This window comes from Podarcis melisellensis (assembly GCF_964234715.1).
Source record: "Podarcis melisellensis genome assembly, chromosome: 7".
Lineage (NCBI taxonomy): Eukaryota > Metazoa > Chordata > Lepidosauria > Squamata > Lacertidae > Podarcis > Podarcis melisellensis.
Window position 1 is genome coordinate 84,253,285 of NC_138539.1, and position 26,687 is coordinate 84,279,971.

The following is a 26,687-nucleotide window of genomic DNA, read 5'->3' on the forward strand; positions in this document are numbered from 1 at the left end:
TTTACTGAAAGCATCTGTAACATTTCACCAGCCATGTGTCTGAAAAATCCAGCATACCGTATTTTTCGCTCTATATGACGCACCAGACCATAAGACGCACCAGGTTTTGGAGGAGGAAAACAAGAAAAAAAATATTCTGAATCCCAGAAGCCAGAACAGCAAGAGGGATCGCTGTGCAGCGAAAGCAGCGATCCCTCTTGCCGTTCTGGCTTCTGGGATAGCTGCGCAGCCTGCATTCGCTCCATAAGACGCACACACATTTCCCCTTACTTTTTAGGAGGGAAAAAGTGAGTCTTATAGAGCAAAAAATACGGTAATTTATAGTGAAGCCCAATAATTGAGATAATAAAATTTATATACCAAGTGTACAAAAAAAGCATCAAAGCTGTTTACAAGAACAAAACAGTAAAATGATCAGTAAAAACAGTTAATACCAGCTCTTTAAAACATTTAAAAAATGATTAAAATCAATGATAAGCAAAAACAGGTTAAACAGGTGCCTACCTGATTGTGAAGTCATGTAAAATGACTACACAGCCCCTCTTACCTGTGCAGCTGCAAATACTCTCTTGGTCGATTGAGCAGGTGAAGGAATCTGTCAACCACCTTATTTTTCCCCACACCCTGCAGAAAGGAAAACCATTCCATTCCTTAACTGCAAATTAATGCAACGGGATTAAATATTCTTTACAACCAAAGAAAACCAAACCCCAACCATGGAAAAATGATTAACAAAAAGCAGTGCTCGTACTGTATGTAGAAACAACATTTTTTTAGGCCTAGTTTGCACAACACAGTCAATAATGGCTTCCTGGGACTGTGGGAACATGCTGACTTCTAGAGAGGCGATCCTTCCCAGCACCTGAAGTAGCTAACTCGAGGTTTGGCTATGCATGTCAGCTGAAGCTGGGCTCATAGTAGTTAAGGACTTCCCTTGCAAACAACAAGCTGTAGGTTTGTCCTCAGCTACCATTCATGATGGAGGAGAGCCCAGCCATGAGCCTGGGTTCAGATAAGTAGACTAAAGGTCAAGATAAAGGTACCCCTGACCATTAGGTCCAGTCGTGGACTCTGGGGTTACGCGCTCATCTCGCTCTATAGGCCGAGGGAGCCGGCGTACAGCTTCCGGGTCATGTAGCCAGCATGACTAGGCCGCTTCTGGCGAACCAGAGCAGCGCACGGAAATGCTGTTTACCTTTCCGCCGGAGCGGTACCCATTTATCTACTTGCACTTTGACGTGCTTCCGAACTGCTAGGTTGGCAGAAGCTGGGACCGAACAACGGGAGCTCACCCCGTCGCGGGGATTCGAACCGCCAACCTTCTGATCGCCAAGCCCTAGGCTCTGTGGTTTAAGCCACAGCACCACCTGCGTCTAGACAGGGGCTTTGCTGCCACACTGCAAAGTAGTGGGTATCTCTTCCCTGGAGCCACACACTTTTTAACACCACCTTAGTCTGCTTATTTTTCCAAAGCTCATTCTGAGGGTAATATTCAAAATAATTTTACATCCTTGGATGCAAGGTTTCCCCCCCATGTACAGTAACAGTGGACTTTTCAGTGTCAGTCCTCTGTCAAATTATCCAGGTCAGAGCTTTCAATAAATACTAATTAAGGTAAAGGTAAAGGTACCCCTGCCCGGACGGGCCAGTCTTGCCAGACTCTAGGGTTGTGCGCTCATCTCACTCTATAGGCCGGGAGCCAGCGCTGTCCGCAGACACTTCCAGGTCACGTGGCAAGCGTGACAAGCTGCATCTGGCGAGCCAGCGCAGCACACGGAACGCCGTTTACCTTCCTGCTGGTAAGCGGTCCCTATTTATCTACTTGCACCCGGGGTGCTTTCGAACTGCTAGGTTGGCAGGCGCTGGGACCAAACGACGGGAGCGCACCCCACAGCGGGGATTCGAACCGCCGACCATACGATCAGCAAGTCCTAGGCGCTGAGGTTTTACCCACAGCGCCACCCGCGTCTAATACTAATTACAGTAAAACAAAAGCACACGCTAGCAAGAAATATTGGGTTGCTCTCACCTGGTTGCCAACCAAGAGAAGGTGTTCGCCAAGCAAAAAGTCTTTTAGCATATCTTCCATCACCATCATATGCTAGAGAGAAATTAAAACTGCTTTGTAAAACTTGAAACAACTTAGTAATGGCAAGGCAGCAGGAAAAATATTCCAGAGCTCTTGAATGTACGTGTAATTTTTTGTGGTGTTGGTGATGCACAGTGGCCACACCCATTCAGAGAGGCAATAATATATGTTTCCTTTAATTACATATTAATCTCTATCGGTAAGAATTTAAGAGCTGATGTTGATTGGTTCAGCTACAGTACGTCTAGCTTAGTAATGAATCTATTGAATAATACTAAAACTGATACTGATAATAATAGAGGCATAATAACAGAGGCTGTCCTTAACGCACACCTAAAATCCACTGCTAGGAAGGTGAACTAACACAGCAATGAATGGAAGAAGGAATCTCCCAATAAACCTCCTATGTGGCAAATGGGACTTGAGGTAAGTGAAGAAATTAGGAGTGCCACTTCTTGCTGGAAACAGCCACAGAAACCTTGTTAACAAAATTCTTCGGTCGCGATGTATTTAGTCAGAACATTCGAATAATGTTTGCAGTGTTTTAATCACACTAGAGAAATCTGGTGGAGAAATCTGGTCGTAAGTATTTGTTATTAAAATCTTGGCCGAAGTTGGTCAGTGAGAGATCAGCACTTACTTGGGTATTTTCATAAAAGAGAACATCGGGCACTTTCATCCTCTCCAAGGGGTTATAAATCGGGATTGTGACTGCCCCAATCTTCAGGGTTCCCGAGTCCACTTCACCTGGAGGTTTCATACAAACCACATATATGAACAACTATATCCATTCAAAGTGCAATGGAAATATTTGATTTTAGCAAAGTCATGGAGGTGGGGGACATATACATTGAGACTTGTCATTATGAAAGCTTGATTTTGAGAATGAGCATCTAGCTAGAAAACATGATTATCAGGAGAGTTGTGCGTTCTAAAACCTAGAAACTATTTAGAAACTAAATACTGTGTAGACATATGTCTTACATGCTTGTTACTACTTTTAGAGTTACAACAGCTTTTCCAGGTAGCAGAAAAAGGAAGAGGCCATGTTTTAAGGAAGTGGGGGAATTGCAGCCCCAATACGTTTTTTGGGGGGTGGGAAATGTGGTTCTGAGAAGAAAAAGGTGGTTCTGAGGTTCTGAGGTGTTTAAAGATCTGAATTGGAGGCCTGCTCTCAGCAGTGAGCTGTTCACTGTGCTTTGCCACTATTCTGGTTGGCTGACTGCACTTCTATACTTTCCACTTAGCTTTTGGGTTTCCCTTTGCTTAGAGAAATGGCCGCCATAGCAAACCTTCAGAGTACAAGGGTACAAGTACACAAATGGCATTAAAGGAGGTAGTGGGATTGAAACACCAAATCATGACCTGTTTATCCTAAAGTTCACTTTAAGAGAAGAAGCAGGGGGTGGAGAGAGAGAGAGAGAGAGAGAGAGAGAGAGAGAGAGAGAGAGAGAGAGAGAAATGACCACAGCTTACAGCTATAGCCTTTCCCCTCCATTTCCAGAGTTTCAGTGGGGCTTGCTTCAATTCCAGAGTCCAGCAGATTTTTATGTAAAGCAGATTTTGCAAGGTTCGGTAAAAACCTAATGAGACAAAAATAGCAGAAAGTTTATTTTCGTGTGTGTGGGGGGGGGGGGGAATAATCAACAATATTTGCAATTCTCCAATACGGAGAGACACGACCATAGTCCATTGTGGTCCTAGAATACCATCCACATATTTGCCTCAACCACTTCAGACGTGTCCACTGAAATATGTTTGTGTTTGAGAATGGATCTTAAGACACTATGTCATGGGAGGGTAAACTCTCAGATTTCTTTTCATTGCTCTAATCCTTATTGCAGCCAGATTATAATGAATACATTAGTTATTTAAAACAACACTAGCCAAGACAAAGATCACAAACCTTTTTACTCGGGGGCTGTAGAGGACAGGGAGGGAACCTCCAGCGTACAGACTGATCTTGGCCTGTGAGGCAATTTCCCCCCAAGCCCCACCCTACTGCCCATCAGGTGACATCACTGGGCGCATCAGCTGATGGGCAGGAGGGCGGGGTTCAACCCAGTTGGGGTCTGCTTCTCAGACATGTTCCCTTGCAAGGGAGCAGGTTTGCCCAGCCAAAGCGAGACAGACTGAACCTCTGCTCACTGATACTATCATTTAATTTCTATACCACTTAATATATTAAAAATATCTCCAAGCATTGTACATAAAAGAAGCAACAGCAGAGAGCTTGCACAAAATACAGTGGTGCCCCGCAAGACGAACGCCTCGCAAGACGGAAAACCCGCTAGACGAAAGGGTTTTCCGTTTTGGAGGTGCTTCACAAAACGAATTTCCCTATGGGCTTGCTTCGCAAGACGAAAAAGTCTTGCGAGTTCCTTCGGGTTTTTTCCCCTTTCCCCCCTTTTCCTAAGCCGCTTATCAGCTGATCCGCTGATAAGCCGCTTAACAGCTGATCGCTAAAAGCCGCTAAACCGCTAATAGCACTAATCCGCTAAGATGTCAATGGGCTTGCTTCGCAAGACGAAAAAACCGCTAGACGAAGAGCCTCACGGAACGAATTAATTTCGTCTTGCGAGGCACCACTGTATTGCAAAAACACACATTACCTATAGAAACAAAGGTAAAGGTAAAGGTAAAGGGACCCCTGACCATTAGGTCCAGTCACGGACGACTCTGGGGTTGCGGCGCTCATCTCGCTTTATTGGCTGACGGAGCCGGCGTACAGCTTCTGGGTCATGTGGCCAGCATGACTAAGCCGCTTCTGGCGAATCCAGAGCAGCACACGGAAACGCCGTTTACCTTCCCGCCGGAGCGATACCTATTTATCTACTTGCACTTTGACGTGCTTTCGAACTGCTAGGTTGGCAGGAGCAGGGACTCAGCAACGGGAGCTCACTCCGTCGCGAGGATTCGAACCGCCGACCTTCCGATCAGCAAGCCCTAGGCTCAGTGGTTTTTAGACCACAGCGCCACTTGCGTCCCAAGAAACAAAGTTACTAATATCTAAATGAATCTCATTTCAATTTCCTTCTGGTGCACCCTCCCTCTCAGCCACCAGGGCCCAAACAAACTCTCAGCTCACCCACTAGGAGAAGACTTCCTGGAAACATGCTTTGTATGAGCAGGCCCAAGGTGGGTGGTCTGTGCTCAGGCTGCCCCTCGCTGGGTCCCGCTCAGCTGCCCTCTCCACACCCAGGTCTACTATTCAGCTACTCTTTCTGGCAACCCTGACATTATTAGCTGTGAGATTATCTGATTGCATTACATGTTTTTAGATGTTTTCAATATTATAACACATTCTTAGATGTTTCCAAATGTTTTAAATGTGCTTTTATTTTATTTTTAATTGTATTGTTTTCTCACTTTTGTATTTGCTGCCTTTGACTGAGAGGAAGCGTGATATACCGTATTTTTCACTCTATAAGATGCACCAGAACATAAGACGCACCTACTTTTTGGAGGAGGAAAACAATAAAAAACATATTCTGAATCTCAGAAGCCAGAACAGCAAGAGGGATCGCTGCGCAGTGATCCCCCTTGCTATTCTGGCTTCTGGGATAGCTGCACAGCCTGTATTCGCTCCATAAGACGCACACGCATTTCCCCTTACTTTTTGGGAGGGGAAAAAGTGAGTCTTATAGAGCAAAAAAATACGGTATACAGTTAAGAAACAAACAAATAATTCTGTCTTCGCCCTTTTATCGTCATTAAGTGGAATTCAGTTAAACAAAAAGATCAAAAGCAATATCTGGAAATTACAGATTGTTAATAAATAATGTATTTGTGTTGTTAAACTAAACACAATAATAATAATAATAATTCACAACCGTAATAATGCAAAAATATACCTGGAAAGACAAGCTTTATTGACAGCATCATAGAGTCTTTCATCTGGGTACTGAGATAGACGCCGACAAATTCTCAAGAGCTGCCGTGTAGACAAGGATGATGCCAACGACTGAGCCTAGCCAAAGTAAAATTAATTTTATTCACCATTTCTTAATCAGTAACGCAGGAGGAAAAGGGCTTAAATCCCAAGCTGACCATGGTTATGCAACTGACACCAGTGCGCAATTCAATCACGTCTCTGCTTTAAGTGCTATATAACCTGAAAAAATCCACTATCCAAATAAAAAATACCATAAATTCACAGTGATGTCAATTACTAGATCTCAACTGAGGAAGTTCAAGCATCAAGACTTGAGCACTAACATTAGTAGGAGTTCAATATGGGTATGTCTTTAAGTTAACATCTTACATTAAAAACCTGACAGTACCAAACTACCGAAGGCTTTTCACCAAAGCCAGACTAAATGTCTCTCCCTCTGCAATGTTGGATGGCAAGTTGAGAGGAGTTCCCTACCAGGACAGACTTTGCTCATGTGCTCAAGACATCGATTCCATAAAACATATTTTGTTGCATTGTGCAAAATATGAGCAAGCCAGGGCTGAACTGATACTACCCTTGCTGGTACCTTTCCCGGGAAAATCAGAGGCTCACTATGTCAGGTTCCTACTGGAAGACCGGACAAATGCTGGAACATTAGCAGTGGCAAAGTTTTTATCGGTGTTGCAAGAACAAATGAGCCCTATATTCTAAACAAAATGCTTGTTTAACCCGGAGGTAGGCTGTATGAATTGTGCATTGCTTTGTAACGATTTGTTGGGTCTCTGGACCGTAATAAAGATTGATTGATGATTAGATATGGTTAACCAGAATTCCCTCTCAAATGGAATTTGAAATCGGAGTTTGAAGCTGAATAGCAAACTCTGGTTGGCCTTAACAGTGTCAGCTCAATGTTCTACCAATGTCAATCCCATCAAGTGAAGTGAGTGGGGTGGTCTGGCGAAGAGCAAGTACACAATCCCCTAGCCTGCTTCTGAGTCCTTAATTGTGGTTAAGAGATCCCTGGGGTTATGCCAGCATGATAAACTATAAGAACAATCCATGCAACTCCAGATGTTACACGGTGAGTACAGCACAATGGGAACCAGTAAGGAGATAGCAGCAAACATACTGCAGCTTCTCTCTCAAATACCTGCACTAACAGAGGAACACCATTTGTAGCGCTTTCCAAAGCCACAGTGTTTGGGATAATAATAATTTTTTATTATTTATTTATACCCCGCCCTTCCCGGTTTTAAAAACCAGGCTCAGGACGGCTAACAGCAAATATAAAACACTGATTAAATGTGACTTTAAAACAGCATAAAATACAACATAAAATGTGGCATTAATATCAATGAAATTCAAAAATTCAGGGGGCATTTTGGGGAAAGGAAAAAAAAACCCCAGTCAGTAGACATCAAATGATCACCAGGGCTAACTGGCCAAGTTGGTCCTACTAGGGCCAGCAAGGAGACCAGGGAAGAATTTAAATGTGGGGTCCCAGAAAGGGTTTCTTCATAGAAGAGGAAAGGGAAAAGGGAAGAGAGAATCAGCATAATTCAAATTGAAGGCCGGGCGGAATAGCTCTGTCTTACAGGCCCTGCGGAAGGAGGTTAAACCCTGCAGGGCCCTAGTCTCGTGGGACAGAGCATTCCACCAGGTCGGAGCCGTCACTGAAAAAGCCCTGGCCCTGGTGGAGGATAGTCTGGCTTCCTTAGGGCTCGGGGCCTTTAAGCTATTATTATTCATGGACATTAGAGTCCTCTGTGGGACATACCAGGAGAGGCGGTCCCATAAGTACGAGGGTCCTAGGCCGCATAGGGCTTTAAGGGTCAAAACCAGCACCTTAAACCTGACCCTATATATTTGTGGCTTAGAAGAGACACTGAATCCATTTATACAGTTGGCTCTCACTCTCCTCAAACAGCAAATTTACACCAGTTAGCTTTTTAAATATATATATAAGTTAACACTGCAAAGCAGAACTGCTCACAAATTCACATCCATTTGTTGCCAGCAAACTTTGCTTTTCTCCAGTGGCCAAGATGCAAGCAAATTACAACTATTTATATGAGCATTTTCTAAATGGAACAGAAAGAGACTCTGGAAAATGTAACATCTGGCAGGGACATTCAAGTTCAAGATATAGGTCATGTTTAAAAGCAAGAGTAATTTGTGTATTGAACAGGTTAGCAACCAAGTTCATGCCCTGTCATTATCGCCTTACACAAGGGTAAACATGCATCTGGAACCCTATGGGGGGAGTGAGCAGCTATATTCGCTCCCTGACGCTGCATGAGCCATCAAGGATTGTATACCTAAGGCGTACATTTCAACTCGCAGCACGAGAGGGCTATTTATATTTTTCTGCAGATGTCCTGTCACTATTCATCTGTAGGAATCCTCCCTCGGTCCGAACTGTGACTCACTTCTGACGTGCAGGCCTCTGGACATTTTGAAATTTCAAAACGTTATCCCTGTGGAGAGGCCCCACTTTTCAGACTCACTGTATGTCAGAAATCTGTATCTATGTGAAGGGCCACATGGATTTTCTTTTTAGATATAGCAGATTTGGGTGCTAATTAGGCATTAAATGAATAATACATTGATTTTTTTTGCCCTTCAAAACTACAGTGGTACCTCGGATTACATACACTTCAGATTAATACGCTTCAGGTTACACACTCTGCTAATCCAGAAATAGTGCTTCAGGTTAAGAACTTTGCTTCAGGATAAGAACAGAAATCGTGCTCTGGTAGCGCAGCAGCAGCAGGAGGCGCCAATAGCTAAAGTGGTGCTTCAGGTTAAGAACAGTTTCAGGTTAAGTACGGACCTCTGGAATGAATTAAGTACTTAACCCAAGGTACCACTGTACCAGCATCCAAGACACGTAATGTGTAATCATTTCCTCGTAATGCAGACATAGAATGAATGGTAGTCAAATAATACATTTCTGAATGCTCTGAGGGAATCTTCTAGGTCCTAGTTTCACTGGGAATGGCAAAATGCAGGTGGTCATCAATGAGTTTCTAAGAGCCCTCTCTGACCGAGGGCAATCCAATGGGCTCCTTTGTTTTCTGAGGAATTCTGGGTGATGAAGGGTGCTGGATAATGGCTAGAGCGCAGGTGGCACAAGTCTCAGTGGGAATCTGATTGAATATAGGTACAAATACACAGGTCATAGGTCAGTGGTGGCAGCAAAGAGAGCAACCTCTCAGTCCCTATGGCTTCTTGAGAATTGCCCAGTAGGGGTGTTTGGAGCGGCAAATTGACTGGTCCAGACCAGAGCTGTATCATTAATGGGCCACTCACAGACTCCTGTTGAGGTGTAAAGGGCGTGGAGTGAAAAATCATTCAGATCCATGATGCCACAATTAGTGGTGGTCTTTGGAGCACCGTTGCAGCCTGTGGCATCAGCTTAAGTGGTTCCAGCCTCAGAATGTCTACAGGACACTTGCAACAGCGAGGCAGACTGTGTGCCCTCTCCATCCATGCCCATTAGGGCTGGTAAAATCCAGGAGGGGGATTGGCCGGATGGGTCCAGGGAGTGGATGATGCCCACTCCATAAAGTGGCAGTGGTGGAGCCTCCTGAAGAGGTCCTTCCTGGATCAAGATTATAGAAAACTTCCCCTTTCTGGGAAAGACGGTCAAGAGGGATGTGGCAGGCCAGCTCTTGGCATGCCTGGAGAAAGCAGATCATCTGCACTCATTCAGCCAGGTTTCGGGCCTAGTTTTAACACCAACCCTGTGGATTCTCTCCTGAGTCTCCCAAAGGCACTACTCAGGGGAGGCACTCCTCCTGCCCAAAGGATGACCACCATAAAGCGGTCCTTGAAGACCGTGGCTCAGTCCCATGGCTTTGAGTTGTAGGGACCGTCAAGGGACCATTCCCTCCCTTATGCAATTCAACAACCATATGAAACCATTGGGAGCCGTCACCTGCAGATCGAGGCCACGGAGTCCTCTACTTCTCCGTTCCATCTGAATTAGGGGAGGCTGTGATTAGGTGTGATTAAGGGAGGCTGTGAAGGTGTGACTGGTGTTTGGGAGGCAGTGATGGGCTGAATGAGAGCAATAATCTGAAGCTGTAAGAGAGAGGCGTGGGGGTGGGGCTGCTTCTGTGTCCAGGAATTAGGTGAATAACCTGTTCTGGGAAGGACTGCACTTCCCCCTTGAATGAACTGGGTGTTTATGCCCAGCTTAGGTCAGCTTGTCAGCTACGGTCTACGGTTGTTCCTGGACCAGAAGAGCCTCAGTTGTCCATACTCTGGTGACCTCCCACCAGAGACCTCCCTCCCAGTAGACCACCAGGGCTACTGCAACATGGGACTCTCCTTGAAGACAGTCTGAAGGCTGCAGCTAGTGCTGCATGCAGCTGCTAGGCTGGTAAGTGGGGCATTTGCTGGTGGTCTTGCAGCAGTGCTGTTATTCTAGGCAAACACAGGACGCGATAAAGAAGAAGGAAAGCAAAACGGAACAATTGAAATTCGAATGGTTGGACTCACAGTGGGATCATTTGTCTCGCGGAGTTTGTGTGCTAGTTTCAACAGCTGCTCCACTGCAGCACTAGGAACATTTGGAACCTGAAAAATATATATATAAATATAATATATGGCTAGCAATATATAATTCATTCATTATCTGAGTGCTGACATTGCCAAAATGGCATCATCCACAGAGAAGCATCAGCAGCCTTGGAAAACCCCAAAGTTTACAGAACTATAACTTGTGGGGTGGGGAGTGGATAAACTTAGGAGGAAAGACCCCCCCCCCAAAAAACCCCAGATCACTGAGGACAAACCCTGCTCAGTAGCCACAGAACAGAGAATGTCTGTTTCATGAAGGGGGAACCACAAATGGGGAAGGAGGCCATGGAAGTAGAAGAGAGTAATCTGGAAAGAGACAGGCCACTGGACAGCAGACTGTCCACACTGTCCACCACACAGCAACATTTTGTTGCTGATCCCTCTTGTATACAGGGGTGCCTCGCAAGACGAAATTAATCCGTTCTGTGAGGCTCTTAGTTTAGCGGTTTTTGCGTCTTGCGAAGCAAGCCCATTGACAGCTTAGCGGATTAGCGCTATTAGTGGTTTAGCGGCTTTTAGCGGCTTATCAGCTTAGCGGATCAGCTGATAAGCGGCTTAGCTGCTTAGAAAAAGGGGGGAGGAAGGGAAAAAACCCCGCAGGAACTCGCAAGACATTTTCGTCTTGCGAAGCAAGCCCATAGGGAAATTCGTTTTGCAAAGCGCCTCCAAAACGGAAAACCCTTTCGTCTAGCGGGTTTTCCGTCTTGCGAGGCGTTCGTCTTGCGGGGCACCACTGTACATGTAATACACATACACACCATGCATGCATTTCTGTTTATATATGATCTATTCATTTTCACAGTATAAATGAGTGGGCAGAACTCAAAAAACACCGTTTGTGCAGCACCTCACACACCTCCTGCTTCTCAAAAAGCTGAGAACAGAGGGGGACGGGGGAGGGGGAGAGAAAGAAAGGGCATTGGGTAGCCATTCAAAGGACTCCTTGAATGGCTACCCAGAGCCAAGCAGCAAGGCAAAGTTTTGCAAATACTTACCACCCCTTTAATAACTTTAATTTCTTCGCTCTTGTTCAGAGGCTTTATGTCATGGAAAAGGAAAAGCGTCAAGAGCTCTGGGCCCAGCCATTGCTGCGTGGAGCTTCCTATGACAGGTGGCTCTGCTAAGGCAATTATTCTAAAGGAAGGTTGAATGGGGAAAATGGACCTGCGAGAAAATGGTAAGTTTTAGATGTGCCATCTTGCCCAGGCCTGAAGAACACCTGAATGCAGATCAAAAGCTTGTTTTGCTTTCACATTCCCACTCATTGCATGGTCTGAGAGGCGGCAATGGCTACATTATTCTGTTTTTCACTTTGTCGGACCAACACAGTATGGCAGCATTCTGAACAAGAATGGTACGTTAGACATCACTGCTTGGAAAGTGGCGGTTACAAAAATAAATATCTAGTATTTCAAAGACTAAGCTGAGAACTGCCTACTGAAAACACTCAGATCAAAATGCTGGTGGTGACATCAGTTATTTTTAGCTTAAAGTCATAAGCCTCAAAGCTAATCCCTGACTGATAAAACACAAACAACAAAGCGTCTGAAATAAATAATGTGAAATGGGAATAATGAATTTGCAATTGTCAAAATGTAGGAAACCAGCAAATGTCGAAGAAAAGCAACCATGCTTATTACAGAAAGAACAACTTTTGTAGGGCAGCTGTCTTCACATTTCTATTTTATACACTTCTATTTTCACTAGTAAACAGGATAACATGCTCATTTCTGAAACTCATTCCAATCCTTCTGTGTGATGACTTGTGTCAGGAAATGCAGGGACTCTGGCAGCCAGTTCCCTTACAGGCTGCATTGCACTAACAGGGCAAGTGGCCTTCAAAAAGAAAAATATTCCTGTGGTAAAATATCTGTGAGCCACTGGTGCAAAGCGTCAGCGATATGCAGCCTCATCACATTCATGAGGCTCCTCCGAGTCATTGCCAGTTAGCTACAGATCACAGCAAGTCCGTGGCTCCTCATGCACTGCAAATATGCTACTAACACACATACTGGATGTTAATATTAAAAAAAAAAAAATCGGGGAAAAGTTATGAGAAGGAAAATACCCAGGATTTTAAACAAGCTATTGTGCTTCTTGTGGCCACAAAGCATTTTATGAAGCATGGCACTGTTGTGCAGTGGTCCCGCTCCTTCCTCCTGAGTAGTGTCCAGAAAGTAGTGGGGGGGTCTCACTTCTGGGGTGCCTCAGGGCTCTGTCCTCTCCCTCGTGCTTTTTAACATATGAAACTGCTGGGAGGTATCATCACACTGGAGAGCCAGTGTGGTGTAGTGGTTAAGAGTGGTAGTCTTGTAATCTGGTGAACTGGGTTCGATTCCCTGTTCCTCATGCAGCTGCTGGGTGACCTTGAGCTAGTCACACTTCTTTGAAGTCTCTCAGCCCCACTCACCTCACAGAGTGTTTGTTGTGGGGGAGGAAGGGAAAGGAGATTGTTAGCAGCTTTGAGACTCCTTCGGGTAGTGATAAAGTGGGATATTAAATTCAAACTCTTCTTCTTCATCATCACAGGGTTTGGGCTGGGTGTTCACGGTTGTGGGGTGGGTGTCAGTCGTCAGATTGAGGTTGAATCCCAACAAGAAAGAAGTACTGGTTCTGGGAGACAGGAGGTGGGCAGGTGTGGGGGATTCCCTGTTCCTGAATGGGGCAACTGTGCCCCTTAAAGGACCAGATGCACAGCCTGGGAGTCATTTTGGATTCAAAGCTGTTCTTGGAGGTACAGGTCACTGCTGCGTCCATGGCAAACTGCTGGTCTATGGCCATAATAAACTGATTAAACTGGTTGTATCCAGGGCAGCTGTCTATCAGCTCCATCTGGCACAACGGCTGAGACCCTCCCTGACTGTGGACTGTCTTGCCCAGGTACATGCCCTAGTTATCTCCCACTTGGACTACTGAAACACACGTGAGACTACATTTGAAGGTGACTCAGAAACTACAACTAATCCAGAATGTGGCTGCCAGACTGGTGACTGGGAGTGGCCACCGGGGCCATATAACACTGGACCTAAAAGATCTACATAGGCTCCCAGTACGTTTCCGAGCACAATTCAAAGTGTTGGCGCTGGCCTTTAAAGCCCTAAATGGCTTCAGCCCTGAATACCTGAAGGAGCGTCTCCACCCCCCATTGCTCAGCCCAGACACTGAGGTCCAGCTCCGAGGATCTTCTGGCTGTTTCCTCCCTGTGAGAAACGAAGTTACAGGGAACCAGGCAGAGGGCCTTCTCGGTAGTGGCACCCGCCCTGTGGCACGCCCTCCCATCAGATGTCAAGGAAATAAACAACTATCTGACTTTCAGAGGGCATCTGAAGGCAGCCCTATATAGGGAAGTTTCATAATGTGTCTGATGTTTTACTGTGTCTGGTGTGTGTGATGTTTTAATTTGTTGGAAGTCAACCAGAGTGGCTGGGGCAACACTGTCAGACAAACAGGCAAACAAACATTAATTTTCATCATCACCACCACCACCAAGCAGGCTACCTTTGTTGTAGTTCCTCATCGGAAAGCTGTAGATCTTCTTTCAACTTCTGATATCTCTCATTCCTGAGCAATCTAGTGCCATCATACAGAGTAATGTCTCTGTCATGAATCAACCTGCACAGGATTTTACAAAATAGAGGGCAATAAGCAAGTTAGAGGTTCTGTTCTAATAATCAGTACTTGTTAATTAGAGAAACACTTCATGCTTGCCCTTCCTGCCACTGACCATCATAGCAATTCCTTCATGTGTTGATATATCCACGCATAAAACAAACCTGCAGGTGAACATGAATAAGTTGAGGGCCATCTTCCAATCTGAACACATTTTCTGAAGGATGCAATTTACAGCGAAAGTTCAGAATCAGAGTTAAAACTCTGATCAAGAACATCCAACTAGGACAAGGAATTAACACTTGCTTTTTAAATTATGCATAAAGTATAATGTAACAATCTTGCTCTCCTATCTTTTGAAAGAATGTAGTATTGAACAGTATAGCAATACATTTTAAATGAACAAAATTAAATATATGGGCTACAGCACAGAGATGTTCAGGCATTCAGTCTGCACATGCAACCATTGCCCAAGGGTTTTACTTTCAAAAGGCAACCTCAAATCGCTCTTTAAAGCTTCCATACAGGAAAAGCACTTTGAAAATCTGGAGCAAGCGCTCTAGGGGAAAATAAGAGCTAAAAATATCCTACCCACAACACAGCTTCCTGTTCTCCCTCAAATTCCAAGGTGTTAACAACAACATAACCAGTACAAATTCAAAAATGTGATTTAAAGGAAAGGATAGCAATATTAACATATAATGAAGGCAAGTTCACAGAATTAGTGGTGTTAACTAAACCAGAAATGTACACACCGAACATTTTCACACTTTATTATCACCATCACAGATAAATCTCATTTCAATCCCTAATGAAACTATTTAGAATGATGACGTCTAGAGGGGCAGTAAGAAACCAACAGCAAATTCAGAAGACTGCAGCTCCAGTTATGAAACAAGTATTTCATACTGAAAGAGTTAATGCTATGGCCTGGGGCCATAACCAGAATTCTTTCCTGCGTATATGCTACATGCTCATGTGAGGAATATGAAAACACAGGAAGATTGTGCTTCAGGATAACCATAGGGAGACATGTGCCAGGACTGCCACAACTAATGGAAGTCGCTTTGTATGTGCTCAGTCTGGTTTCTAGATTCAGCCTTTATCTTAATTAAATGTTACAGTGTGGAATATTCCTATGTGTAATTCATATATTTCCATTCAATGTGAGCATCAGATGCAAAACCAAGCCATACACTTTCCATCATGTTTAACAACTTAAGCAACCTAAGGATAACTCAGGACCAAAATGGATATGGCACCTGTCACGTGGTTTAGTCTTGTGTGGCAGTTTAAAAAAGCAAAACAAAATCAGTCATGGTAGGATTAGTAGAGCTAGATTAGGTCCATTGTGTGGAGGTAAAGGTAAAGGACCCCTGACAGTTAAGCCCAGTCGTGAACGACTCTGGGGTTGTGGCGCTCATCTTGCTTTACTGGCCAAGGGAGCCGCCGTTTGTCCGCAGACAGATTTTCCAGGTCATGTGGCCAGCATGACTAAGCTGCTTCTGGCGAAAAGAGAGCAGCGCATGGAAACATGTTTACCTTCCTGCCAGAGCAGTACCTATTTATCTACTTGCACTTGGAAGTGCTTTTGAACTGCTAGGTTGGCAGGAGCTGGGACCGAGCAACGGGAGCTCACCCCATCGCAAGGATTCGAACCGCCGACCTTCTGATCGGCGAGCCCAAGAGGCTCAGTGGTTTAGACCACAGCGCCACCTGCGCCCCTAATTTTTTTTTCCAAATTTTTTTTAATTGGTTTTCACAACATTATAAACGAACAAACAAACATAAATCATAGCCCCTAATTCTGAAGCACAATCTTCCTGTGTTTTCATATTCCTCATGTGGGCATGTAGCATACACACCGGAAAGACATTTGTGTGGAGGGAGGTGCTTAAATCCTATGCCCCACCCATAGTGCCATTTAAAAGGGCTACGGCAAGGGAACAGTTAAAGCCCCCTCCCTCCACATTCTGCATCAAGATCACCCTTCTTCAGAACTGGCAATTCTGCTTTTCAAATTGGCCGTGTAAGGCCAACCTATGTGGCAGAAATGACAGCTGCTGTGCTTCTCGGTCCTTTTTTGCCAACCTATTTATTTATAGTATTTTAAGTGAACTGCCTTTTTATGGCCAACTCGCACTTGCTGGCAGCTCCTCTCGTGCCTTGGAAGCACGTGGGACTGCAAACAGGCTGTGCTCATGCAGAAACAACATTTCCCTGAACTGGGGGCTCTCTGTGGGGCTGGTGTCCGAGGCTACACAGCTCCATTGGCTTGAAAAAATATCGCCCAGACTCTACAATTCGTGACTGGTTCACCAAATTGGTGACTCTTCACAAGCACTGTCAGAATCTTCCAGAAACACTCCTGCAGAAGCCCCTGGTGAGTGTGGACCTGTCCTGACAAGACAGAAGTACTGTTTTGGGGGGACAGGGGGTGGGTGGGTGGGGGTGGGGGATTCCCTGGTCCTGGATGGGGTAACTGTGCCCCTGAAGGACCAGGTGCACAGCCTGGAGTCATTTTGGACTCACAGCTGTCCATGGAGGCGCAGGTCAATTCTGCGTCCAGGGCAGCTGTCTACCAGCTCCACCTGGTACACAGGCTGAGACCCTCCCTGCCGGCAGACTGTCTCACCAGAGTGGTGCATGCTCTAGTTATCTCCCGCTTGGACTACTGCAACGCGCTCTACGTGGGCTACCTTTGAAGGTGACCCGGAAACTGCAATTAATCCAGAATGTGGCCGCTAGGCTGGGGACTGGGAGTGGCCGCCGGGACCACATAACACCGATTCTGAGAGATCTGCATTGGCTCCCAGTACGTTTCCGAGCACAATTCAAAGTGTTGGTGCTGACCTTTAAAGCCCTAAACGGCCTTGGTCCTGTATACCTGAAGGATCGTCTCCACCCCCATCGTTCAGCCCGGACACTGAGATCCAGTGCCGAGGGCCTTCTGGCGGTTCCCTCATTGCGAGGTTACAGGGAACCAGACAGAGGGCCTTCTCGGTATGGGCGCCCACCCTGTGGAACGCCCTCCCTTCAGGTGTGAAGGAAATAAGCAGCTATCCTATCTTTAAAAGACATCTGAAGGCAGCCCTGTTGAGGGAAGTTTTTAATATTTAACACTGTACTGTTTTTAACACTTGATTGGGAGCCGCCCAGAGTGGCTGTGGAAACTCAGCCAGATGGGCAGGGTATAAATAAATTGTTATTATTTTTATTTTTATTTTTATTATTACTTCTTAAAGCCTCGGTCGCTGCATCCTTCATTAACACCCCACAGATCTATTCCTCTAGGACTGTCACACTGACCTTTGCAGAACAGCGAGGGTTCCTGGGTTGACACGGTGAATCCCATCCAGAATAACAAGCTTCCCCTCCAGGGCAGCTGTTATGAGTGCAGATGGTCTCCAGGAAGTGTCCCCATTAGGGAGAGTGTACCTCTGCTGCAGTAGATCTCGGGCTGTCATATCCTATGAGTAACAACAGCAGCAGCAGCAAACTACTATTAGTGTGAGGCTCAATAATACAAAGCATTTATTTTGCTGGCACTGTAATATTTTGCTTTAATCGACACATCGAAAAAGGAATTGTGATTGTTTTAGCCATGGATTTACGCACACAAAAATGTGTGATACACATATAAGCATGCTACAGCTTTGTCTCCAGAACAGGCAACAAGCATTGCCTCAAATGAAAGGATGTTGCCAATTAAGGAAAAATACTGTTTTAGTTCTGGTGCAGATTAAGAATTGACCTCTCTTTTCTGTAATCCATCGTCCTTACTTAGTTGCCACTGCTACCTAGGCATCAACCCATGTCTTCAATAGGCAATACCAAGAACAGAGCAGTTGAAAAGAAAAACTGGTTTCTAAGCAACGTCAATGTACAATATTGTTATTTTGTCATCTTATTTTCCCTTATCCAGGTCCAGGGCTCCCACAGCCTCTCCTGTTTCAGATGCCATCCAAAAATTAGAGCTGAGTGCTATCAGAACACTGATGAAACTTAGTTCCCAAACTCTTCATATAGATATTAAATGGTTCTGGTGATAAAATGGGGCCAAGCCATTTAGGCTGCACCGGACCACCTTAACACAAACCCAAATTTGTTGTTTTAAAGTAAACATAAAAGCAACCTAAACTATTAATGTGCAGATTTATTTTGAAAATGAAATCAGCTCCAGTTGCCAACAGATCACAGAATCAATGGCCTACTTTTCACTGCGGTGCCTGGGCTGCAGGTGGGATCTCACATTATTCTTCTATATCAAAATTAACATCCCTGCAGCACAGGAACCATAGAGAATAGACTACAATTCTTCCCCCAGGCATCCATGTTCTCAGGGCATTGACTTTTGAAAGGAACTTCAACTGCATGGCATCTGAAATGGTATAGCCTGGTCCAACCCCCTTAGTAAGGAATAGGGTAACACCATAGGAGACGAGCGACAATCCAAACACAACCCTCTGGTCAGTGTGTGAAAAGCCTAGGAGGCCAAGGGTTGGGGTATCAATAAACTTACCTGATATAGCATGACGGGTTCTATGTTATACCCTAATGTAGCTCCAAATTCCTTAGCAAGAACTGTTTTGCCACAACCCTGGAGGGGGAAAGGAGAACAAGCTGATTGAAGCAGCTGTACGTTCAACCTGAGCAAGTAACAATTCCTTCCAGGTGAGGCGCACAATAGAAACCAGTCTGTGATAAATTTGTATGGGCAGTTCCTCCACCCTCACCAACTGGTATAAGTTTGTGTCTATCACGATGCTGCATTAAATTAAGCGCTATGTACAGTTACATCAGGGGTGCGGGTGGTGCTGTGGTCTAAACCACTGAGCCACAGTGGTGCTGTGGTCTAAACCACTGAGGGCTTGCTGATCAGAAGGTTGGCGGTTCGAATCCCCGCGACAGGGTGAGCTCCCGTTGCTCGGTCCCTGCTCCTGCCAACCTAGCAGTTTGAAAGCACGTCAAAGTGCAAGTAGATAAATAGGTACCGCTCTGGCGGGAAGGTAAACAGCGTTTCCGTGTGCTGCTCTGGTTCGCCAGAAGCGGCTTCGTCATGCTGGCCACATGACCCAGAAGCTGTACGCTGGCTCCCTCGGCCAATAAAGCGAGATGAGCACCGCAACCCCAGAGTCGTCCACAACTGGACCTAACGGTCAGGGGTCCCTTTACCTTTACATTATGTCACTTACTTTTTCTCCAATCAAACAGATATCTTTAACCATGTGGGACAATATCATTTCTGCCAATTGCTGTTCATGGCTGGGAGTCTTAATGAAATTGTCTGTCCCAGAATGCAGGTTTAGTGACCTAGTCCCAGCAGGAACCTATAAGACAGATAGCACTATGTTAAGCATAATTGGTTTAATTCACACAAATGGTGAATACCTGTGTATTGGTGAAAAGGTTTAACATGGGGGTTTTCCATGGGGCTATATTAAAGCCAAGAAAGAGTCTCTGAGCTCTAGCTGAATTGATAATTAACTGTAGTTCTCTAGTAGCTAACATGTGAGTGAGTAACCTTAGATCAGGTGATTAAGGTACTGAGTTGCAAATTCGCCATCTTTGGAGACTGGTGGCTGGAATCTTTTGTTCTTTCAGACTCTATGGAGTAAAGATGTGTAAAAGACTCTCCTGAAGCAAGAGAAAACAGCTCCAGGGAAAATGGAGGGTGGAATGTAGGCAATGCCTCTCTCTCTCTCTCTCTCTCTGTGTGTGTGTGTGTGTGTGTCTGTGAGTGAGAGAGAGTGTGTGTTTGTCAGCTCTCATTATAAGCTTATTTTATTTCTAAGAAGATGCTGAGCCTGTGCTGGATATGCACAAGATATGAAACTGTTTTGATGTATCATTTACTTTTTTGTGTGTTATAAAGAACATTCTGCAAGTAAAATTTTGAATAATATTCATGGGTCTGGACCATGCTTCATTCCAAAAGCACTCTGTTTCCGTGCATCCCTTTGCTTCAAACTGTGCAATATTAATATCTGTAATATGCTAACAACACATAGCTCTCTTTGCTCAAGCATTCACTCCAGAAAACAAATTCTGACATTTGCCTGTCAAATAATATGAATATAACTTGTATCCTGAACAACGAACAACCCATATATAAATCTACATCCATAGCTCAGCTTAAGTCTTTCTTACTGACTGCTGTATCATCAAACATTAAACTATGGTTTAGCACCACAAGGGTGCTCCACAACAAGCTTCAGGATTGTGCACGCACACATAAGCACCTGGAACTGCCACAATTATGGTTTTGGAAGTTTTCACTCCTGCTTTAGAATAACCATAGCTTGTCATGACACCCAAGCAAGCCTGTCAGCATCCCAGTTTACAGGAATGCAACATATTGTTGATTTTTATGTCAAATTCTGGGAAAGTCAGAAATGAAAGGAAGGGCGCAACATAGCAATACATGTGCCATAAAGTTTATCCTCCCACTTGTTAAACAATTCAATAGTTACCTGAAATGTCACAGCTTCTCCGGCTATTTGAATTGTCACGTCAGCCTGCAAAACCTTGCCATCCTCCCTCTTGTTCACATTTATAACTCTTGTAGGTACAACAGGTCTTTCTGAATCCTGGAGCTCAAATCGCTAAGAAAAAGGAAGAAATAGAAGGTCTAGATTATTCTATTTGCGAAAGTATTTTCAGCCCCAAACTCCTCCTCCACCTTGTTTGGTCCTTAGTCTGGGCTTGGCCACCATGCTGAACTTGGACCAATGTTACAGGATCACCAAGAGACATGGGCAAATATTATTATTATTATTTATTAAATTTGTTAGTCACTTTCTCTTGCCCAGGGAAACTCAGAGGGACTTACAATCAAATAGAGAGACCCAGCGTCTAGAAGTTGCCCTGCCCAGTGACAGTGTTCATAGGGGATAAAGAAGGAACCTGAGAAACCTGGGATGGCCTCATGGGACAGATCACAACACTGGCTGCAGTCACATAAAGGGTGAGGATTACATCAGACAGCTTCCATAATGGCCAGCTGTATGTTGTCTGCTCCTTTAACCAGACCTCCTGTAGACATAACACTGCCCCCCAAAAAAGAGACTCAGGTGGAGATAGTATTTGCTTTCTGTTAAAGAACAGATCTAATAGCAAAATGAAGCCTCATAACTGGGACAAGTAAAACGATCCCAAAATGTATGATTAATTTTTCAACATTTCAGCTCTAGTTTAATTAATTAAATGTCATAATCAAATGTTCATCAATCAAATGTCATCAGTTTGAAGGGAACGCAGCAAACATGGCAAGCTTCCTGAAAACTGGTCTTAAAAAAGTAAGGCTACAATCCTATGCACGTTTACTTGGGAGCAAGCCCTATTAAACACACTGGGAATTACTTTCAAGAAGTATGAACAGGTTTGGGTTGCATATGTCCCCTTAAGCAAGAGCACTGTCAATGCAGATCTTCTGTGTTTCACTCAATTAACTTATATTTAATAAGCCTACAGGGCACAATGAACATGGAAGACTACGTCCCTCGAGACATCCTTGCTATTCAATCATCATTAGACTTCAACATGTCAAAAAGAATCACGAAACATACAGAGCCCAACAAGACAACAAGAAGAATCCACCGACAGCATAAGAATCAATCTGGCTAACCTGATCCGAAAACACACACACACCCCACTCACAAACAAAAGCAAATCTCACTACAGCCAACCAAAGACAACCAACCACACTCTAAGCCACCCCCAATCTCTCTCACCACCAAGGAAATACAACAAGCCAATAGTAAGAAAACCCACACAAGTGCCACTGACACAAAACCCCACACATACACTGAGTAGAAGAATAGAAGCACTGCCACCCCACCCCACCCCACCCCACCCCACCCACCATTCCCCTCTCCCCCCTTTTCTCCCTAACCTAACACTGTATGCAACACTAACGTATCACAACAAATGAAACTGATCTGTAGAAAACACAACTTGAGAAAAGAGACAATGCACGCATTTTTGTAAATTAAGAAATCTTTAATAAAAATATATATTTTAAAAGGAACTACGAAAAGAAAACACAGCTCATGGAAGGCCTTCACTTACAGTTTTCGTCAGTCCTCTCTGTCCTCACCCAAAATGACACGAAATAAATACAGAAAGCCACAATAACTAGAAGACACTTTTGGAGACACATAAAACAGCAGAAGAGAAAGTTCTTGAGACCATAGGGCTTTCTCTAGCTTTGAAACCAATAATTTAGCCATTATTATTACTGTATTTTTCGCTCTATAAGATGCACCAGACCACAAGACGCCCCTAGTTTTTGGAGGAGGAAAACAAGAAAAAAAAAAATTCTGAATCTCAGAAGCCAGAACAGCAAGAGGGATCGCTGTGCAGTGAAAGCAGCAATCCCTCTTGCTGTTCTGGCTTCTGGGATAGCTGTGCAGCCTGCATTTGCTCCATAAGACGCACACACATTTCCCCTTACTTTTTAGGAGGACAAAAGTGAGTCTTATAGAGCAAAAAATACGGTATTTTATTCCAGAGAACTGTAAAAGTGTGGCTGCTACCTATGCCAGAATAATTTGTATGGAAACAGTGAACGCTTACCTTCAATGCATCTTCTACAGCTGTCTTGCCTTCCCTCCCCAAAAGAACATTATATGGATAAAGCCACCTGATTATATGCTGGATTGACATCATAGGCAAGCAGTTCTGGGAGGGGGGGGGAGAGAGAGAACAGAAAAAGTGAACATAGAATCACTATTGTGCTAAACCTGAAAGAAACATTGGTGCCAACATTTTGTGGGAAACAAGTGAGTGCCATTCATCAGTACTTCAAAAGTTATTTGGCAAGCTCTATTTTCTGAGGTTCCTAGGTTCTACTAGTCTCAAAAAGATAGCTCTGAAATTAGAGCAACCCAAGCAAAAAAGCAGGATTTCCTCAAGGCCACAGGCAGGGCCAGTCGAAGGTGTTTGACTGTCTGAGGCAAAAGGACAAAGGTTGCCTCTAGATTATTACTACTCTCTGCTTTCTGCTACTTAGCCAACTCGAGATCCACAGGAGGAAGTCTCCTCTGGGTCCATGCCTGGGAAGTGATCTCAGGAGTCTGCAGTGAAGTACCTTGTCAAAAGCTTTTTGGAAGCCCAAGTCCACTCTGTTAACCGGATCAGCTCTATCAATATTCTAGCTCACCTTCTCAAAGAACTTTAAAATATTTGTGAGACAAGACAGCAAAGCCAAGCTGGATCTACTTCAGCAAGACTTGGCATTTGCAAGCCTTGCGCAACTGAAGACCACAATGGCTAGCCTTCTGCCTTGGATTAGTAACTATGAAATTGCTTAGCCCAATACAATAGGGAGCTTAAAGAGGTTGTATTTCCTATAAATTCCATAATCTCTCAAAGTGTCGTGCAGTTTTGTTCAATAATAACCCAAGTGATTCCTTTCAGCTGCAGTCTTGAATCTGTGGCTTTACTGGTTGAGCTTTATTCTGTTCTGCAGGATTGCTGCTGGGCAAATTTGAGCCTTGACCGGGGGATCCAAAAAACATTAGTTCACTGGCCAAGATTTGACATGGTGCTATTGGGCATTTGAAACATGCCGCGGAGTGCGTGCAGAGTAGACCGCACAGATGGAATCACTGAAGAGACGCAAAGAGATCTTTGCAAGGTTTAATAACAAAGCTCCTCTAACATACACCTTACATAGTGTCTATAATCATCACCCATCCATCCACAAGGGGACAGAGTAAGATACATACAGCACATTATATACCATTCACAATTGCTGACACAGCTAATTACAGTGACTTATCATCACCTGCTACACTGCTACACAGCTCTAAAAACTAGGTCAGGATATGCACCCTGGCTTTTAAAGTGGTACACCAGCCTGTGAAAAAATAATGAACCCTAACATTTAAACAAACTATTCAACAATACAAAACTGATTTCAGTTGCAGATGACAACTATGTTAGGAAAATAAGCCTTCACTGCAACAATTTGCTATTTTCTCCTCTTCTTTTTTTCTAGCTACACTGTAGAAGCAGTTTCTTTATCCTTAATACCTGAACGCTTTCCCTAAACTCCAGATAAGGGATCTCCATCTCGGTATCCATTATTTATTTGCAAGGACCTACCAGAATCTGCACAGCAGATGCTAACGTGTCCAGAGGAAAATCAGGGAGACCAAGGGCGGAGGATTCTTGGGTGCAAAAAGTAGTTGCAAATGACAAAAGTTTAGAAATTCTAGAAAGAAAATCCAAAGGCAAAAAATGTTAGACAAACAATACTCCTAAATAAAACACTTTATAAAAGAAAAATAATATTTTTCGTAAAAGATTCATATTTTTTACCAACTTAACCCTGTTGGTTCCTTCACTAAATCTACTTGCAATGGCAAATGGTTCAATATCCAAACAGCAGTGATGACAAAGAGTGTCTGTGCCTTGTGTCCCAGTTTAAAAGGAATGGCTCTGAAATAGCTCCATCATTGACTAGCTTGGTTATATGGGCACTATACAGAGCCTTAATTCCCCTTAAAATTGATAATTGGGGGGGATTCAAAATCAGATTTTCAAATGGTGGTAATGGTCTCATTGCCTGAGATTTAACTGTTGAGTTTGAGATAAAGCGTTTTACCTAAAAGATCAATAGCCAATTCATATTACACCCTTCCATTCTTTCCATGATTTGCCCTGCTGTGAGAGAAAAATCGCTTTCCTAAAACTGAATCAAAGCCTCTTTCTTTCTGATATCCAACAGCTTCCTATCAGATGTGTGGAAGGAAGGCTGCAATGCGAAGGGAGTCAACTGTGATACAGGAGGTGCTCATTTTGCTATCCAGGATCGCACAATCTTGAATTCTGATTTTGCAAAATGGGTTTGTTGCCATTTCTTGGACAGTTTATGTTATGAATAAAAAATGGGTTACCTGGTATTCTGTGCTCAAATTTATCAAACTCTGATTGTATCCAAATATCCCCTTTTCACATTGTTGACCATACTACAGGCAACTCCCAACTTATGTGGGGGTTGAAACACCATTGAAAAAGCCTGCAAACACCCTGTTCCACCCCTTTTGGTGACATTTTTGTGATGCTTTCGGGTCACTTCTGGGTTCGGCACAAGGCATATGTGCATGGTTCACACATATCGGATGTGCCTATAGTGGCCGCTGCCTGTAATGGCATTTTGTATATGAACCGCAACATGATATCTTTGCAGATATGTTAAACCAATAGCCCCTCTCTGGGAAGGTTAGGACATTACAGTTAACTCCAGCCTAGGTTTCTTGCCCTGATGAGTAACGCTTACAATCATTTTTTGCCATTTCCTTAGGTCCTTTCCTGAAATACTTATAGGCGGAGTTTGAAACAAAAAGAATTAAAAATGGTAAAACCGTCATTTTAACTGATGCTACCCTGCCCATCTAGGAAGCTTTAATTCATCTTGAAGAAACAAATCCACTTCCCAATGTTTGTAAAGCCTGTGCTAGATAGGGTCACTCAAGCCTATCAAATGCCTTTTTGGGATCTAAATACAAGCTAGTCCCTTGTTTGAGAATATAGATAGCATTAATACTATTTATGAACCTTTTAATATGCTCTCATGTTGAAATTTAGGATAAATCCAGTTTAATCTGCATCAAATTATTTAGCAATAAATTTGCTTAATCTAGCTGCCAATATGGATGACATCTTAAAATCATTGTTAAATAGAGCAATCTTCTATATGATATTGCAATAGAGGCCACTTTCTTTAGTTCCGCTTTAATTAGAGTACTAGCTTCTTTCATAGGTTGCCATATGTCCTCTTTTTCCAGGACACGTCCTCTTTCTCATGGGTATGTAAAATGAGTGTCATCATAGTGATCCATAGTTAAAAGTAGAAGATGGCAAATGGATCCTCTTTTTTGCTCTTCAAAATATGGCAAACCTAAAGTTTTAGAATATACTGACGGAAACCCATCTAGGTAAATTTTAATCTTAAATTCAAAATGCTAACTGAAGTAAGGCTAACAGTTGCTATAACCATAACATCAGGAGTGTAAACAGGAAGGCATATATCCATCCTGTATACATGCCATGTTCACACACACAATATGGGATCCAGCGCAGAATGTTTGATCCTGCAAGCCACAGTTGTTGTTTTTAAGGCACGTTTCTAACAGAGCAAGAGATCATTGCTGAAATTTAAGATGTGTTGTCCTATTTCCCATCCCTGGCCCATTCAGCTTATTTCTCCACAAATTCTAAAAAGGAAACAAGCAATCAAAACAAAAAAAGGTACAAGTGTCTTTAATCTCACATTGGCCCCATTCAGACTTACGTGAACAAGCTGCAGGCCTCCATCTTGTGCATGCCCAGTATCTCCTGTTTTGCACACTAAGGAAGAGATCAGAAGCCCCTGCTTCCAATTTTAAACTGAGTGCAATTCCCCGTAATTGTGGGATGTAATCCACTGAGAGCAGTCAAACACAACATTTCTTGTTTTCCTAGAGAAGCATTCTGAGGGAATGTTTGGTCCAGCCATTT

The 26,687-nt window shown here is 43.8% G+C and overlaps 1 protein-coding gene across 3 annotated transcripts in view; it reads right to left on the minus strand.

Moving 5' to 3' along the window:
* Positions 1 to 26,687, minus strand: part of VWA8 (von Willebrand factor A domain containing 8) — a 99,992-nt gene that overhangs the window by 57,601 nt on the left and 15,704 nt on the right. For all 3 annotated transcript variants that reach the window (XM_081917704.1, XM_081917703.1, XM_081917705.1), the window contains exons 8-21: positions 24,291 to 24,399; positions 22,758 to 22,862; positions 20,654 to 20,785; positions 19,376 to 19,510; positions 18,703 to 18,780; positions 17,490 to 17,650; positions 14,070 to 14,183; positions 11,567 to 11,735; positions 10,491 to 10,568; positions 5,944 to 6,059; positions 3,566 to 3,672; positions 2,730 to 2,836; positions 2,030 to 2,101; positions 548 to 624 (exon numbers count right to left, since the gene is read on the minus strand). In XM_081917704.1, coding sequence (XP_081773830.1) covers positions 548 to 624; positions 2,030 to 2,101; positions 2,730 to 2,836; positions 3,566 to 3,672; positions 5,944 to 6,059; positions 10,491 to 10,568; positions 11,567 to 11,735; positions 14,070 to 14,183; positions 17,490 to 17,650; positions 18,703 to 18,780; positions 19,376 to 19,510; positions 20,654 to 20,785; positions 22,758 to 22,862; positions 24,291 to 24,399 — 1,560 coding nt within the window. The remainder of the gene's footprint in view (positions 1 to 547; positions 625 to 2,029; positions 2,102 to 2,729; positions 2,837 to 3,565; positions 3,673 to 5,943; positions 6,060 to 10,490; positions 10,569 to 11,566; positions 11,736 to 14,069; positions 14,184 to 17,489; positions 17,651 to 18,702; positions 18,781 to 19,375; positions 19,511 to 20,653; positions 20,786 to 22,757; positions 22,863 to 24,290; positions 24,400 to 26,687) is intronic.